We start from the raw sequence: 17,811 nt of genomic DNA on the forward strand, positions 1-17,811 counted from the left end.
ATTTTATAATCCAGCTGCCTACTTTCCTGCCTTGACTCAGCAGCGGGAGCGCCCAGGGACCCCTGTGTCTTCTGCGAGTCTTCTTTCGTCCTCTGATAATCTGAGATCATCAACGGCCCGTTCTCACACACCCATTATACCTAGGGCCATTGTCAGTTGCTGTGAGAGACAGAGTAAAATGAAACATGACCGGTCTCCTCAGAAAGCCAGCTCACAATCTAGTAGGAAAGAGTAGACTTCCTGGTGGAAAACTATGATTTGTGGTCAAAAGTATCACATACCATAGAAAAGTCTAGAATTCTAGAATGCTAAGGGAATTTTGAAAAGTTCCATTCTCTGACTCCCAATTATATAAGTTTCTCATTGAGACAGCACTCATTGATACCTCAGTCAAATTCATAGTATATTTCCCATAATTTTGGTGACCAGTAGTAGTAGTAGTTGTTTTTTGTTATTGTTGTTGTTGTTTGGATCACTAAACAGAACGGGTAAGGCAAGGAGCCTGTGGCTCTGCTAGACGTCCTGTCGTGATTTGGGTCTGCCTTCCTCTAGCCACATGATTGTCAGATATTAAGCACTTCCCAGGCCAAGTTTCTAATTGCTGGAAAACCTTTTAGGAGGATTAAAAAATCACCCGAGTTTGGACAGGTGTGAATCCCAACTCTGTAGGAGGCGTTAGGGGGATTACAGGGATTCTTCCAAGAAACTGGAAGGTTTTTCCCTTGCCCACCGGAGGGTTCTCAGTCCAGTAGCTATTACAGACCCTTATTGGTTATAGTTGCCAGTAATTTGGTAACAGCCACATGACTGTGTCTGAGTCAGTGATCTTTAAATAAAGCCCCCAAGGACAAATTTGTCTTTTGGTCTTGAATTAGGGTGCTTACAGTCACTGAGCCAGTGTTAATGATCTGGAACAACAATGGAAATGTTCTGTGCTATTCGACGATGACAGCAGCTCCTAGTCCTTTGTAGCTGTTGAGCTCGTGAAATGTGGGTTGTGGGACAGTGAAACGCAATTTTTAATTTTATTTCATATTAATTTAAATGTAAATAGCCACACGTGGCTAGTAGCTGCTGTACTCAACAGTGCAATGCTAGAAAAATCTTGGAGAAAGAATGATAAGCTGGATAGCTCCAAAGAGGCAAATGAGTAGGTAGAGTAAGTTTCTCGTCCATCCCAGGCTCCTTAGCCTCTCCAGCAGCTTATTCAAGCTTGAAGTGCGTGAGTACCAAAAACAGAAAACAGCACTAACAAACACTCATTGTGCATTAAACGAGAGCAATAAACTATTTATAGAAATAAACTGACTTTATTTCTTTTTCCAGTTCTAGATTGATATTTTCAAGAGGATCCTTGGCACACAGTATACTAGACATAGAAAATTATGTAAAGAATTATATGGGCCAGATACAGGGTTTCAGGGACATTTTTACATGGCCTGAAAGGACCTACTATTTTCTTGGCTTTGTTGCATTCTAATTTTTAAATAATGCTACTCTATAAATTAAAAGACTTACTATTTATAAATAGCATTTTTGGATTGACGTGTTTCACGTAAATAGAATAATAGTCTTGAATGAATAGTGGTCAAAAATAATACATCTGAGGTCATTTAACACTTTTGACCATTACAAGCTCCATTTAGCCAAGTAACTTTTGTTCACTCTCAGAGAAGGCCACCCTCTTTCTCTTTTTCTTTTTCTTTTTCTTTTTTTTTTTTTTTTTTTTGAGACAGCCTCGCTCCATCTCCCGGGCTAGAGTGCAGTGGCGCAATCTTGGCTCACTGCAACCTCTACCTCCTGGGTTCAAGTGTTTCTCATGACTCAGCCTCCCAAGCAGCTGGGATTACAGGTGTCCACCACGACACCCAGCTAATTTTTTTGTTTTTCATAGAGAGTTTCACCATTTTGGCCAGGCTTGGTCTCAAACTTCTAGCCTCAAGCAATCAGCCTGCCTTGGCCTCCCAAAGTGCTGGGATTGCAGGCGTGAGCCACTGTCTTTTCCTTAACTCTTCTCTGCACCCAGCAACTCAGAGGAAATGTGTTGATTTCCACCTTATTGCTGCTTGCATTATAATACTGGCTTCTCTCCTATCCCCACCTCCCTCACTCCCCTTTGCCAGTCTTTTAGGAATACTTTGTCTAGAGTAGAAAAGAAGACATTTATAGGCAGAAAAAGTTAGAATATGCTATTGACCTTCTGATGCAGACAACATTATGGGGGCAAACTGCTCTCTCTCAAGCCTGACCCAAAGATCACTTCCTATCATCCAACCATTGTAGATAATCTCCAAATATCGTTTATGCTCATAGCTACTTTAAATTACCATAGTTAATCCACCATCCTAGCATAACTCTGTATCACAGATTGTTCTTTGAATGGTTAATTATATTCATTACAACTGGCTTCCACTGTTCCCCTCTATGTTTTGTTTTGTACATTCAAAAACATTATTCTGAAATGGTGTCCATAGGCTTCACGAGATTCCCAAAGGGATCCAAGGCTGTATTGGTCAATTCTCACATAATAAAGACATACTCAAGACTGGGTAATTTATAAAGGAAAGAAGTTTAATTGACTCACAGTTCAGCATGGCTGTAGAGGCCTCAGGAAACTTACAACCATGGTGGAAGTGGAAGCGAACATGTCCTTATGGCAACAGGAAAGAGAAGTATAAGCAAAAGGAGAAAAGCCCTTTGTAAAACCATCAGATCTTGTGAGAACTCACCCACGATTACAAGAACAGTGTGGAGGCAACCACCCCCATAATTCAATTACCTTCCACTGGGTCCCTCCCACGACACTTGGAGATTATGGGAACTACGATTTGAGATGAGATTTGGGTGCGGATACAGCCAAACCATATCAGACACACACAAAAACTTAAGAACCATGGATTAAGGGGCTATCATTGTTAAAATTTTCATGATAGATTTTATGTAGATTATTTTGTAATCCAGATAATTATTGAACCTATAATCCTGGGTGGCCTGGACAGACTTAATATTCACCCAATTTGAGAATACTAGTGTGAAATGGCATTCCTAGGACTTGAGAAAGTTCCATTCAGGGTAAATAAAAGGAAGTAAGTAAGACTTCTCACAGCAGCTACTAACTGTGGAGCACTTATTCCAAAAGGTTAAAAATACAGCATCAAAAAAGATACCTTTGATACATGAACAACTGAACATTAATAGACCACTCTGCATAGACTTTGGGGTGTTTTTAGGTTGGGGTTGGGAGTCCATCCAGACATTCCTTGAAGGACCTCTGGTGCTGCATTAGGTCCAGTTCTGGTCTTAGATCAGTTCAGGAAATCCTTATTTTTTTTCCTGTGGAGTGTTGTGAAGGCCTAGTGAAGAATTGTCGTCTTTGTGTTTACCTCCTCACTGTCACTCCAAAATGCTTGAATGCACTACTTGTTCTCTCTTGCTTGTGCACAGGTTGGACAGATGCAGATTCTGAGACAACAGATTGCCAATGAATTAAATTATTCTTGTCGGTTTGACTCTAAACATCTGGCAGCTGCTCTGGAGAATCTCAATAAGTAAGTGCCAGGGTTTGACACAGCCATCCATGGGCTTGGATTGTTTATCATCTAAGCGCCCCGGTTTCTTCAATTCTTACTGTCTTAAGTTATTTTTGGGTGGGAGGTCTGAATTTATAGGCTTCCTTGCCACGGATAATCAAATCTGTCTTCAGGAGTCTCTTTTCTCAATATTGTCCCTCCGTTTATCTCTGTCTCTCACTCACTTTCTCTAATGGATTCATGTATTCATCTGGCATGTACTGATCACACGATTCAATACGTGTCAGCTGAATAAATGAATTCATTAGAGAGAGCAAGTAAGAGACACACCAGACACTGCTAGATACTTGCACAGGTTTTAGAAAGCAATTATTACCGAAATCCACAACTGGCTTTTTACAGGGCTGATTGCTCATCATCCAGAGGGCAGTTGGAAGTGTGTTGATTACCAAGAGTGGTTATGGAGGCCTGTCCCAGAGGGAACTCATATCCTCCGCCTCACCAGCAACCTGCTGTGGTTTGAGGCTGCCTACTTACAGATAAATCTCTGCTTCTCACTCACCAAGTCAGTGCTTTTGACAAAGCAGATATTAAGAACAATTCAGTCAATATATGATGATTTGAACGGTGAATGCATTTGATTGAGGTTGATTCCAAAAGATAAAGTAATTCTAGGTCAAATTTTCCACTTAAAATCAATCACAGGCATGGATTGAGAATTAGCAGGATCAAGCTCTCATTTTACAAATGAGGAAACTGAGGCTTGAAAAGATTACGTCACTGGCCTGTATTAACTCTTGTATAAACTCATTTAATCCCTAATGTTTATCTCCGGGGTTTTTCTTCGTTTAGGGCTCTCCTAGCAGACATTGAAGCCCACTATCAGGACCCTTCACTTCCTTATCCCAAAGAAGATAACACACTTTTATATGAAATCACAGCCTATCTGGAGGCAGCTGGCATTCACAACCCACTGAATAAGGTGAATAATTAAAATATATAATGGCGGGGGTTGGGGTACAGAATGGTATTTGGCCCAGGTAACAGATTACTGTGCAGAAATACCAGAGGAACCTGGGTTCAGACCCCAGAACCTTCATTCCATTCAGTTCCCTGCCCTTTCTAAGCAATCATCATACTTTCCCTGCCTGGCTCGGGTCTGGGAGAATCAAGTGCTATAGCGCTGGTGAAAGCTCATGACAAAGGGGAAAGTGCTGCATCTGTGTAAGAGATGAGTTTTGGGTTTCACTGGGGTTTGCAGTTCAGTCATCAAGGCCCAACAAACCCAAAATGGTAGCATTGATCTGTCTTGCCAAAGATGCTTCCCCTTGTGGCTGACGGTAATCCCAGTCATCACAGGAGCTACAAACTCTTTTCTGCAGTTGTGAGCTCAGAAAACCTCTAAGAACTGAAAGTTTTTTCATAACAGTGCCCGGTCTCTCTGCGTGGCAAAATCTGTCCTGAGCTGACATAAGGCTGTTTATACTAGTTATTTATCCTCCTTACTATAAACATTCATATATTTTGATGCAGACTTTGATTATAGTGCATTAATGACTTTGATTATAGCGCATTACCCTAGCCCCTATATTGTCTTTCTAAAATCTATAAAATTTGAAATTCTGAAATCTGTATTATCCCTTGTGTTTTGGATAAAAGATGATAGACCTGAATAGTAGCTAACATCTTGAATATTTACTGCGTAACAAGTGCACTGTCTTAACCCTGATGGTGGATTATCTCACTTCATCTCACAACAAGCCCTATGAAATTATGAGTTGAGGAACCCGAGGCTCAGAGAGGCTAGCTAGCAAGTGGAGGAGCCAGGCAGTCTGACCAGAGCCTGTGCTTCTGACCCGTGTGCTACCCTGTCTCCTGTGGAATCGGCCAGCTGGGAGTCTGGACCCAGCCGTGTATGCCCTGACTATAGTTTCTGCCGTGACATCTGGGAGACTGCTCTTTGACATTGCCTAGGGGACAGCAAATGACAAGAACTTTGCTCTCTTTCTACTTAGATACTACCAGTCGCTGCTACATGGATCTTTTCCCTCTACTCTCCCTGCTCCTCCTCTCCTTCTTCCGTCTTTCCCTCTCTCCCTCTTCTCCCTCCCACACTCCCCCTATATTCCCCTCCAGCTCTGCCTCAACTGCTCTTCATTTTGCCTTCCCCTCCCATTCTTGCTCATCACTCATTCCTCCCGCCCTTTATTAATGACATTAACAGGATTCAGGGGGAAAGTCATTCTAAGCAAAATCATTTTCTTTCCAGAAGGGCAAATGATGATGTAGGTATTTATGTGGGCAGGGCCAGGTGTGTTAAATACAACTCTGAAGGCAGCAAATTAATGGAACCATCCACATTTCAGGAAGGCCAAAGAGCAAACTGAAGTAAAATGGAAGATTTTCATTTGGAAACCTGATCTGTGATATTGTGCAATGTGAATTAACCATCCATTTTTCTTACCTTTTCTCTTTCCAGATATACATAACAACAAAGCGCTTACCCTATTTTCCAATTGTCAACTTTCTATTTTTGATCGCTCAGTTGCCAAAACTTCAGTACAACAAAAATCTAGGTACGTATGACATTTGTTACTTGCAGTGAGTAACAATACCAACAGATTAGCATCTCACTAAATAGCTCTTTGTATGGACATGCCTTTCAATATGTCAGATATCAGATCTTTTCTTAGTTAAATTCATGTTTAAGAAATTCAAGTCTTTATGCCTCTGAAATACAATGCCTTTTTATGAACTGTAGACAGTGGATTTATTTATTTTTATTTTTATTTTTATTTTATTTTTTTGAGACGGAGTTTTGTTCTTCTCGCCCAGGCTGGAGAGATGGTCTCGGCTCACTGCAGCCTCTGCCTCCCAGGTTCAAGTGATTCTCCTCCCTCAGGCTCCCAAGTAGCTGGGATTACAGGCACATACTACCACGCCTGTCTAATATTTTTGTAGTTTTAATAGAGACAGGGTTTCACCATGTTAACCAGGCTGGTCTCAAACTCCTGACCTTAGGTGATCCGCCTACCTCGGCCTACCTAAGTGCTGGGATTACAGGCGTGAGCCACCACACCCGATCAGATTTATTTACTCTTTTTTAAGTACACTTATTTATTTATTTTATTTTATTTTTGAGACAAGGTCTCACTCAGTCACTCAGATGGAAGTACAGTGGCACAATCTCAGCTCACTACAGCCTTGACCTCTCGTGCTCAAGAATCCTCCCACCTCAGCCTCCTGAGTAGCTGGGACTATAGGCGCATACCGCCATGCCCAGCTAATTTTTTGTGGCAACAGGGTTTTGCCGTGTTACCCAGACTGATTTCAAACTCCTGGGCTCAAGCGATCCACCTGCCTTGGCCTCCTAAAGGGCTGGGATTACAGGCGTGAACCACTGTGCCCGGCCCTAGACAGTGGATTTAAAAATCAACCAAGTATGGTCCACCTCAGTAAGGATTCACTGTCCAGCTTGTAGAATGTGAGGGACCTCTGTTTTGATTCTCTTCTTTAATGTTTAGGTAGCTAATTGTGGTGTGAAAGAGACTTATTTTGGTTGATGTTCTGTTCTTTCAACAAGATTCATGTGCCAGCTGTGTATCTGGGACCACGATGGGAAAAGTAACAATAGAGTTAAGGAGATAAGACTAATATTTATACATGAACATCTAATATTTTATGTATGATTGTATGTCAGAATATTCAGTACAAACAAGAGAGACCAAAGCCTTTCAATATGTCTGTTCTTTCCAGGAATATAACCCTAATTTATTTTTGTCATTGGTCAGAATATTTTTGTAGTTATATAATAGATACCCAAGTGTTTCCTCTGCCTTCAAACTTTATATGCAACTAAATGACATTTTAAAAAATCCACTATAGATTTTAGTTTACTTTAAAAGCATTATAAGATCATTTCTACAAATGTAATCATTTTTTCTTAACTAGAGATTTCTAAATATATTTCTTCCTTACAGTACTTTCCTATTTCATAAGCTTTTTTAGGATGAAAATGTGGAATCTCTTTAATGTCTTTATTCTCTCATTCAAAAGTAATCATTGATTCTAGACACTATATCCATGACAGTGTCAGTGGTTGTCACAGAAGGTAGAGCATGATCTCCTCAATAATACTTGCTGTAGGAGGGAGGGAACCAATGTGTGTTTGAAATCTGGCTTCACTGCTTATCACCTATGTGACTGTGGCCAAGTTACCCGCAAACTGAGTGCCCAACAGGTACTGAGTCCCTTTCTATATATTGGTCAAAATCAATTTAAAGGGCCATCCCAAGCGTAATGTAAAGGTTCATCTGAAGATTCAGAGATTCCGGTTCTGTCTCTGTTCTCCCTATGTTAGTATTCAATAGGAATAGATGATTCTTGATAATGAACTGTCAGTGCAGAAAGACTCTTCTTTTCATTAAATAATAACTTTTTGTTGACTTCTCATTCTAATATTTTTTTTCATTGTGTATATGATTAGGGCCTGGCACCTTGATTGTAAAGCTACTTATGGAAAATATCATTGTCCCTGGAATTCCCAGATCTTAAAACAAAACATGACACAACAAAATCTTTATGGATCCTAGAAATATAGTATTTATAACTGACTGTAATTCTTCTCATCAATAAGACTGATGTGTAAATGCAGGAACTAAATTACAATAGGACTGAGGAAGGAACAATTGTTTGGTATCTTTGTGGATATTCAGTTGCTCATATAAGGATGGGACTGTCTCTAGACTCTCTATTCTGTTCCATTGATGTATTTGTCTTTTCTTATGTCAGTAGTGTCTTGATTATTGAAACTGTTGAGCCTTGAAACTGTATATCCAAAAAACATTTATTTAACCTTGTAAACCCTGTTCTCAAGATTGACCTATGAAATGCATACCTGGCTTGGTCTGTGTTTGAAGAAAGAAGCTTCTACAACAACTAGAGCTAGTTGTAGAAGTGTTTGTTGTTAACATCACTCTTGCTTTCCACCTGGAAAGGATTATTTCTCCATACTGAGTCCTGTTAGGATTATTCCTCCATGTTCTGAATTGCCAAGGCCAAGGTTAGGTTATTCAGGATCACTTGTTTAGGCTTCTCTGGTTTGGGGAAGAGATTTCCCGGTCTTCACAAGAACCCATATATGGGATCTGAGGGTCTGTCTAACCAGTTAACTTGATAAGAAACTGCCAGCCCTTTGTCCAAAGTGGTTGTGCCAGTTTCACTCTCACCAAGAGTGAGTATATGTGTACTCCACATCTTCACCATTATTTGGTGGCATCAGTCGTTTTCATTTTAGCCATTCTTCTTCTTCTTCTTTTTCTTTTTTTTTTTTTTTCTTTTTGAAACAGAGTCTCACTCTGTCACCCCGGCTGGAATGCAGTAGCGTAATCTAGCGTAATCTCAGCTCACTGCAGCCTCCACCTCCCGAGTTCAAGCAGTTCTGCCTCAGCCATCTGCGTAGCTAGAATTACAGGTTACAAGCATGAATCACCATGCTCGAGTAATTTTTGTATTTTTAGTAGAGACAGGTTTCACCATGTTGGCCAGGCTGCTCTCAAACTCCTGGCCTCAAGTGTTCCACCCACCTCGGCCTCCCAAAGTGCTAGTGTCTTGTTGCAGCTTTAATTTGCCTTTCCCTGATGATTAGTGATTTGAGCACTTTTTCTTGGGCTTATTGGCCATTCCTTATATCCTTCTCTGTGAAGTGCCCGTTCTAGTCGTTTGCTCATTTTTAAATTGTTTGCATTTTTATTACAGACTTGTAGGAGTTATATATATATTATGGATACAAGTTCTTTATTAGATATATGTTTTGAGAATATTTTTTCACAAATTGTGGCTTATCCATGTATTTCTCTACAGGTAACTTTAGTGAGCAGAAGTTTTTACTGTTGATGGTGTCCAATTTATCCATTTTTTTCCTTTATAATTACTCCTCGTGTCTTGTCTAAGAAATCTCTGCCAGGCCAGGCACAGTGGCTCACGCCTGTAATCCCAGCACTTTGGGAGGCCAAGACAAGAGGATCACCTGGGGTTAGGAGTTTGAGAACAGCCTGGTCAACATAGTGAAACACCTGTCTCTACTAAAAATATAAAAATTAGCCAGACGTGGTACCACATGCCTGTAATCTCAGCTACTTGGGAGGCTGAGGCAGGAGAATTTCTAGAACCTGGGAGGCAGAGGTTGCAGTGAGCCGAGATTGCGCCACTGCACTCCAGCCTAGGTGGCATAGTGAGACTCCGTCTGAAAAAAAAAAAAAAAAAGAAATATCTGCCTTCTCCAAGGTCACAGAGATGTCTTCAATATTTTTTCTGAAAGTTCTGTAGTCTTCCCTTTTACATTGAGGCCAGTCGTTCATCTCTAATTGTTTTTTGTGTACAGTGTGAGGTAGGGGTCAAGATTTATTGTTCCCCCATAAGGCTATCCAGTTTCAGTACCATTTGTTGAAAGATTTATCTTTTTTTATTATTTGGTTTATTTGTGGTTATTCAATTACTCATGTAAGGGTGGGACTGTCTCTAGACTCTATTCTGTTCCAATGATCTATTTGTCTGTTCTTACACCGTAGTGTCTTGATTATTGAAACCGTACAGAGAGCTTGAAATCAGGCAACCTAAGCCTTCCGACATTGTTCTTTTTCAACATTGTGTTTCTTCCTGCAGACTCTAATCTCGTCTCTGGTTTCCCATGCAGCCATCCAGGCAGAGGTCAGAGTCTCCACATTTTGGCAGAAATCTTTAGTGTAGAGGCAGGTGCAGTGGTACACACCTGTAGTCCCAGCTTGAGCCCTGGAATTCAAGGCTGTAATGTGCTATGATTGCACCTGTGAATAGCCATTGCACTCCAGCCTGGGAAACATAGCAAGACCCCATCTCCAATTTTTAAAAAAATCTTTAGTGTAAAGGCCAGGTTTGGTACTCATTCACTTCATAAATGTCCTTCTTCCACTGTCTTGATTTCTGCAGATTCTTTATATATAATACTCAACATTTGTTTAAAGGTATTCTAAAAATATTTTATCCAGCTTTTCTCTTAAGATAGCAGTTCAGGGTTATCTAGTGTGTCATGCTGCCGTTAACAGAAGACAGTTGTAGTGATTTTTTTTTCTCATTTACATTTATCTATATCTTTAAAAATTGCTACAATAATGCATGTTAATTGAGTAATTCAAAAGAACCAGTAATGATAATTACAAAATTTAGTAACTGTTTTATTGGTTTTGAATCCTTCAGACTGCTGGAATATCCCACCAATCCTGTGGCTAATTCAAATTATGGCCCAGAATTGTCATTCCCTCTAAAATATCATCTGCCAGAGAGTATATGGGCCCCAAACATTTTGACCTTCACAGCGTTAATATTTAATGAGTGTTGCCGAAGGCAGGTACTTCACGCGGTGTTGCAACTTGTCCCCTTTCAGGAATGGTCTGCCGAAAACCGACCGACCCAGTTGATTGGCCGCCACTTGTCCTGGGACTGCTCACTCTGCTGAAGCAGTTCCATTCCCGGTACACCGAGCAGTTCCTGGCGCTGATCGGCCAGTTTATCTGCTCCACGGTGGAGCAGTGTACAAGGTACAGAAGACCAACCAGGACTACATGGACTTCTTGTCACAAAACCTAACCCAAACCTCGTATTGCCAAATTCCTCTTCTTATCGCCCTAATAGAGATGGGAACTGGTTGCTCACCCTTGTCTATAAAGCAAGTCAGGGCACACCTCCTTGTTTAGAGCAATGACGGGTGTGCCCATCCTTAGTCACCCTGCCAGGGGAACTCCGTCAGGTCTACTCACAGTGATTTTCCAGGAGTGACTCAGGACCGTGATTAGTAATTACCATGGGGAAGAAAGTGCAGCCGTGTTCCTCTGCACTCTTGGATGCAGCTCTTCGATCTCGGCAAGCCCCTGCACTCCTGCCGGACCACTGCCAAGAGATGATTCCACTCACTTCAGTGGGAGTCAGAGAACATGTCAGTGTGTCAAAGCCTGGGCAGTGTCTGCGTGTAGAGAAGCAGATTTCACAGGAGTTGCTATTTGATACGGTGCTTATAAAGCTTTAATTCCTGCCAGTTCTTTTCCCCTGCCCCTAAATGTGGGTTTTCTGGGATAAAGAAAAAAAGTTATTTCCATGAGATGCTGGGTCCTGCGCCGCCTCCTCTCTATCCTAAAGCGTCAGCCTGGCTAAATAACCTTTGCTGTCATGTCTGCTTGGTCATTTTTGCCACTATAATGTAAAAAACAAATCAAAGCGGCTGGGCATGGTGTGGCTCAAGCCTGTAATCCCAGCACTTTGGGAGGCCGAGGCGGGCAGATTACTTGAGGTCAGGAGTTCAAGACCAGCCTGGCCAACCTGGTGAAACCCCATCTCTACTAAAAAAAAAAACACAAAAATTAGCCAGGCATGGTGGTGGCCACCTGTAATCCCAGCTACTCAGGAGGCTGAGGCAGGAGAATCACTTCAACCCCGAAGGCCTTAGAGATTGCAGTGAGCCAAGATCGCACCATTGCACTCCAGCCTGGGTGACAGAGCAAGACTTCATCTCAAAAAAAAATAAAGCAAACCAAAGCGATCTTCTAAGTGCACACAAAATACTACTGACTCCTAAAAAAGTGTGGGACCTGCTAGGTGTTGAATCATGTCAACAGAGGGAGATGAGTCTGAACAGATAGCAGGGATCGTGTTGTAGGTGCCCATGGAAACGATATAGAGAAGCTCACATTTACCCTATAGGGTAGGCCCCTGAAAAGATGTGAGCAAGGTGACAACTTGACAGGAATCAAGAGCATGCTCAATGTTTTTGTTCATCTTTGACTTCATTAGGTAATCTGTTGGTAATTTAGTCTTTCAGGATTCTGACCAAGGACTTACGATGTGCAAAGCAGTTAATTGATCTAAACTGTTCTCTATTATAGCCAGAAGATACCTGAAATTCCTACAGATGTTGTAGGAGCCCTTCTGTTCCTGGAGGATTATGTTCGGTACACAAAGCTACCCAGGAGGGTAAGTGATAGATAGTAAAGAACAACATTAATGACCGAGTTGTAAAAAGATGCTAATAATAGTGGCCCTGGACTCATCAGGAGTGAAGTCCAGTAGGTCATTCACAGCAGATGCCTCTGCGCCTCTCCACTGCTCTGCCACCAGCTCTGAAATGTCCCTGCCTTTTCCACCGTGGGAAGTGCCTTGCAGAGTTTAACACAATGCCCCTCCCACCTCTTCTTCCTCTCCACCATGTACTCCTGTCAGCAACTCACCTGGTTCAGGAGTTAAGTGAAATGGGCAAGCCAGGAGACAATTCCTTAAGTGGCCAGAGGAAAGAAATAATCATGGTGGTTTGTTCTTTCTCTCTCCACTGACCTGGTTCCCACAGCAAGTACAGTTAATTGCATGCCACAACTAAATGTAGATATGAGCACTGTTTCCAAAAATGACAGACTACTTTTCACCTACTGAGACATTCTTTCCTCTCCCTTTCTCACTAGTAATTCCACTTTGTTAAGTTTTAGCTCAAAGTGGACAGCTCGATATTGAAAAATAAAGGACTTTCAATAGATACTAAAAATCCTTTGATTTTTAGAAATTAGTAGGTTAGTATTCAAATATACTTTCTTACAACACAAACCAAAGATGAACTTTTAAAATTAACTAGCAGTGTCGGTACGTAATAGTGAAATGTTAGTGGCATTTCCATTAAAGCCAGGACCGCCACAGTGTCATGACAGCTATACAGACTCTTGCAACTACTTTTGTTATACAGGTGCAAGACAATAAGAAATGAAATGAAAATAAAATGCATATTGGAAAGAAGACAAACTCTGTATTATTTGAGATTAATTGTCTTCCCTTTTTATTTTTCCATAAGTTCTTGGGATACAGGTGGTATTTGGTTACATGAGTAGGTTCTTTAGTGGTGACTTGTGAGATTTTGATGCACCCATCACCTGAGCAGTATCCACTGCTCCATATTTGTAGTCTTTTATCCCTCACCCCCCTCCCATTCTTGCCCCCAAATCCCCAAAGTCCATTGTATCATTCTTATGCCTTTGCATCCTCATAGCTTAGCTCTCATATATCAGTGAGAACATATGATGTTTGGTTTTTCATTCCCGAGTTACTTCACTTGTAAGAATAATCTCCAGTCTCATCCAGGTCACTGCAAATGCTGTTAATTCATTTTATGGCTGCGTAGTATTCCATCATATGTATATACCACAATTTCTTTATCCACTCGTTGATTGATGGGCATTTGGGTTGGTTCTACGATTTTGCAATTGTAAATTGTACTGCTGTAAACATGCATGTGCAGGTATCTTTTTTGAATAATGACTTCTTTTCCTCTGGGTAGTTACCCAGTACTGGGATTGCTGGATAACTGTCTTCCTTGAATACCCAATAGAATCATGTGAAAAACTGTTAAAATAATACAGAGATCAGAAAACAAGCTGGCTACAGAATAAATGTATGAAATAAATACACTAATCAATCAAAAAATACAGTGTGAAAAAGGACCTATTCACAGAAATAACAGGGAAATAATATAGCTAAGAATAACCTCTACAAGAAATATGAAAGAGCACTTTATTAAAAAACTATAAAACTTTCAAATATAAAATTTGAAAGTCCGTATTTCTGAATGAGGGTCCTTGAATATTACAGAGATAACAGTTCTTTCTAGTTTATAAGTTTACTGCAGTTACAATTGAGATTTCAGGTACTTTTTTAACTTCAAAAAATATACTTTTTAAAATGTCATAGAACTTAAGCAAGTACTTTTTTAAAAAAAAGATATTAAAACATATCAAGTATTAAGACATTATAAAACTATAGAAACCAAAATAGGATGGTACTGGTATGCAACTCAATAGAAGGAACAATGAACAAGAATATGTAGCGTAGAAACAAACCCTGTGCATACAATGGTACTTGAGGAAAAGTAGCATCTCAAATTAAGGGAGAAAGGGAATATTAGTCCATAGATGCAAGTTCACACAGTTAAAAAATAGCAGCTTCATCCCCTTTACATCTTCTGTGTTATCAAAATTAATTACAGATAAAGAGTTAGTGTGAAATATGAAACAAATAAATTAGCTGAAAAATTAGGCAAATATGTATCAGCTCTCAGAACTTCCTAAACATAAAACCAAAAGAAGAAACTTAAGAAACAGATTTAGAGATTTGATTTTTTATAAATGCTGAATGTAGTTAAACAATTCTGTGTCAGTGTCTCTTAATTAAAAAACAAAAGAGGAAATACTAACAAAGGACGAGTTTCCTTGATTTATAGTGTGCTCTTCAAATCTTCAAGTTCAGTAAGAAAAAGATGTCCACGCCGATAGAAAAAAAGCAGGGGAAGGGCAAAGGATATTAATAGGCAGTTTTCAAGAAAAGAAATAGAAATGACAGACCTTTGGATTCAAGGGACAAAGATCCAAAGAAAAGGAAAATTACTATTTCCACTTATCAGGTTGGTGAAAAGTGAAATGTTGGGCCCTCATTATTCGGAAGCATTTGGAGAAATGGGACTCCTCAGTGCTGTTAACTGGAATGTAAAATAACAGCCTTTGAGGAGGGTAATTTAGCTTTATCTATTTTAAAAAACATTTGTAATATACTTACCGTGATCCCAGCAATTCCACTGCTAGGAATTTTACCTGCTGGATATATGTGCAAAAGTTCACCAAGATATGTGCACAAGGATGTTCATAATATAAGATTTAGCAGAGGTAAAGAAGGACACAATACTATATGATCCTAATTTTGAGTGTGTATATGTGTGTGTGTAAGTAAACTGGAAGAATTCAATACAAAAGTTACCAGTTTTTATTTTCTCTAAGAGATTAAGATTTTAAAATGTTTTTAAATTTTAAGCTCTGGGCTACACGTGTGGAACGTGCAGGTTTGTTACATAGGTATTATACATGTGCCATCTGTCACCCAGGCTGGAGTGCAGTGGCGAGATCTCGTCTCATTGCAACCTCCACCTCCCTGGTTCAAGCAATTATTCTGCCTCAGCCTCCTGAGTAGCTGAGATTATAGGCATGTGCCACCATGCCCGGCTAATTTTTTTATTTTCACTAGAGATGGGGTTTCTCCACGCTGGTCAGGTTGGTCTTGAACTCCTGACCTCGTGATCTGCCTACCTCAGCCTCCCAAAGTGCCGGGATTACAGGCATGAGCCACCACACCCAGCCTAGGTTTTAAGCCCCGCATGTATTAGGTATTTATACTAATGCTCTCCCTCCCCTTGCCCCCCACCCCCTGTAAAATTAATTTTTATAGTCTTCTGCATTTGCAAAATTTCCTCTCATTAGCAGGCGATACCTTTTTGATCAGAAAAAAAATTAAACACTGCTTCTAAAAAATACTCATCTCCAGCACTTGGAGATCACCTACCTCTACATTCTACCCAACTCAGCCCAATTTATTCTTCTCAGGGCTTTGCCTAAGAACAGTTCAGGAACGTATGCCTCTGAGGCCTTCCTGCTCTTCCCCTTCTGGCCTTGGTTTCTCATTCTCATTCCTGCCCTCCTCTACCTCTCCATTCCCGTCACTTGCCAGCCATCCTGGTTTTCCTTTGTTGGTCATCAGTTAATAAAGTGTGTTAGGTGACCTGAGTACTTGTCAGTACTTCCCAGAGGCATGAACATTCCTCGCAGATCAAGGTGCCTTTAAGAGCCAAGGAGCTCACGTTTGGAGGCGGGAGAGCTGTACTGCGTCCCCTCAAATGTTAGCAGTGCCAAGAAATGAGACTGTCGTCCAGAGGGCACCAGAAACAGAAAGGGGCTGTTTCAAGGCGTTGTCCGCCCATGGGAGTCTCCTCTTCCGTTATTGACCTTGCTCCAAGGATACCTTCTCTTTTTTGCGTGAAAATTTTCAATTTATTCAACTATAACACCATGAATAACTTAATTCTTTAATTTTTCAGGTTGCTGAAGCACATGTGCCTAATTTCATTTTTGATGAGTTCAGAACAGTGCTGTAACTGTTTTTTCCTACTTCTTCAATGGAAGGATTGTCCTTAGATCTTCCCATCATCACTAAAATGAATTTGAAAATGAAAAGAAACTCAGTTGTTCATATAACTGCATTTTTTGCTCTCCATTATGGGAAACTTCAGACGTTCTGAGTAAGATATATCTCATGGCATTAGTTAATGTAACTGATAGTGTTTAAATCATGGTATTACATGCAATTTATATCATGTAAAAGCAGAACACATTTTTGTACTGCCTCTCATAAATGCCGACTGTAACTGTTATGTATAAATCCATTTAGTTTTATGTTCTACAGAACTATTTGTGCAACTCCAGATTTTCAGTAAAATAGTATTGCCAGTACCCAAAGTCGTCTCTCCTTATGATTCAAAAATTATATATTCACCCTGTAAAAAACCCTGTTTGGAAGGTAAGAGATGACTCTGCTCGATATATTAGTTCACCCCCAACAAGCTGGCAGGCACATGGTGATAGCCAGATGAGTAGCAAATGGAGTGGCCACACAATGTGTGTCATGTACCATGGAAGTTTCTTGGTGTCTCACCATCCTCTTCCAATCCCAGATGCCCTGGGGGTCCACAGCATTCCTTCTGTAGGACTCTTAACAAAGCTGCTCCTTCCAGTATCTTCCTCAGCAACCTAAGTCCTGTCCCAAGTCCCCATAATTATGTCATTATCCGGAGTCCTTTTTGGTAATAGCCTTGCCGTAAGCTTAACTCCCTCGAAATCCTAAATCATTTCTGCATGAAAATTACCCTGAAAAGGAAGCTGCCTGCTAGTCTGTTCTCACACTGATATGAAGGAATATGGGTGGGGACACAGAGCCACACCGTATCACTGCCATCCTACTGTGGCAACTTGAACATCAACAACTTAGATGAGAGCAAGAACGATGTTTCCACCCTGAATCTCTATGGTTATGTCCTCCTCTGGAAAGGAAGGAACAAACCAAACCAAACCAAACCCAGAAGCCAAAATCTGTTTGACAGTCATTTTGCTAGTGGTGGGGGAAGATGCATTGATTTGTAGTCAGGAGGCAAAGTTTGAGTCCTGGTTCTGCCACAAGCTACACCTTGTCCCAAGCCAGCCCATTGGCATCATCTGTAAAATTAGGACTAAAGGATTTCTCAGGTTCCTTCAGTTTTCTCATTTTATGATGTTATTTCTTTTGTCTGAAGGCCTCAAATTCTGATATTGAAGGGAAGACTTGATAGGCTTTGATTATTTCACTATCATAGTAGAAAGGATTTCAAGGAGTCTCAATGGAGAACAAGGGTAGCCTCTAA

The 17,811-nt window shown here is 40.6% G+C and overlaps 1 protein-coding gene across 1 annotated transcript in view; it reads left to right on the forward strand.

Moving 5' to 3' along the window:
- Window positions 1-16,867, forward strand: part of WASHC5 (WASH complex subunit 5) — a 64,234-nt gene extending 47,367 nt beyond the window's left edge. The window contains exons 24-29 of the mRNA XM_011718648.3: window positions 3,445-3,548; window positions 4,383-4,512; window positions 6,010-6,106; window positions 10,951-11,104; window positions 12,443-12,530; window positions 16,456-16,867. Coding sequence (XP_011716950.1) covers window positions 3,445-3,548; window positions 4,383-4,512; window positions 6,010-6,106; window positions 10,951-11,104; window positions 12,443-12,530; window positions 16,456-16,512 — 630 coding nt within the window. The 3' untranslated portion in view covers window positions 16,513-16,867. The remainder of the gene's footprint in view (window positions 1-3,444; window positions 3,549-4,382; window positions 4,513-6,009; window positions 6,107-10,950; window positions 11,105-12,442; window positions 12,531-16,455) is intronic.
- Window positions 16,868-17,811: the final 944 nt, after the last annotated feature.

The sequence above is a fragment of the Macaca nemestrina genome, chromosome 8 (assembly GCF_043159975.1).
Source record: "Macaca nemestrina isolate mMacNem1 chromosome 8, mMacNem.hap1, whole genome shotgun sequence".
NCBI lineage: Eukaryota > Metazoa > Chordata > Mammalia > Primates > Cercopithecidae > Macaca > Macaca nemestrina.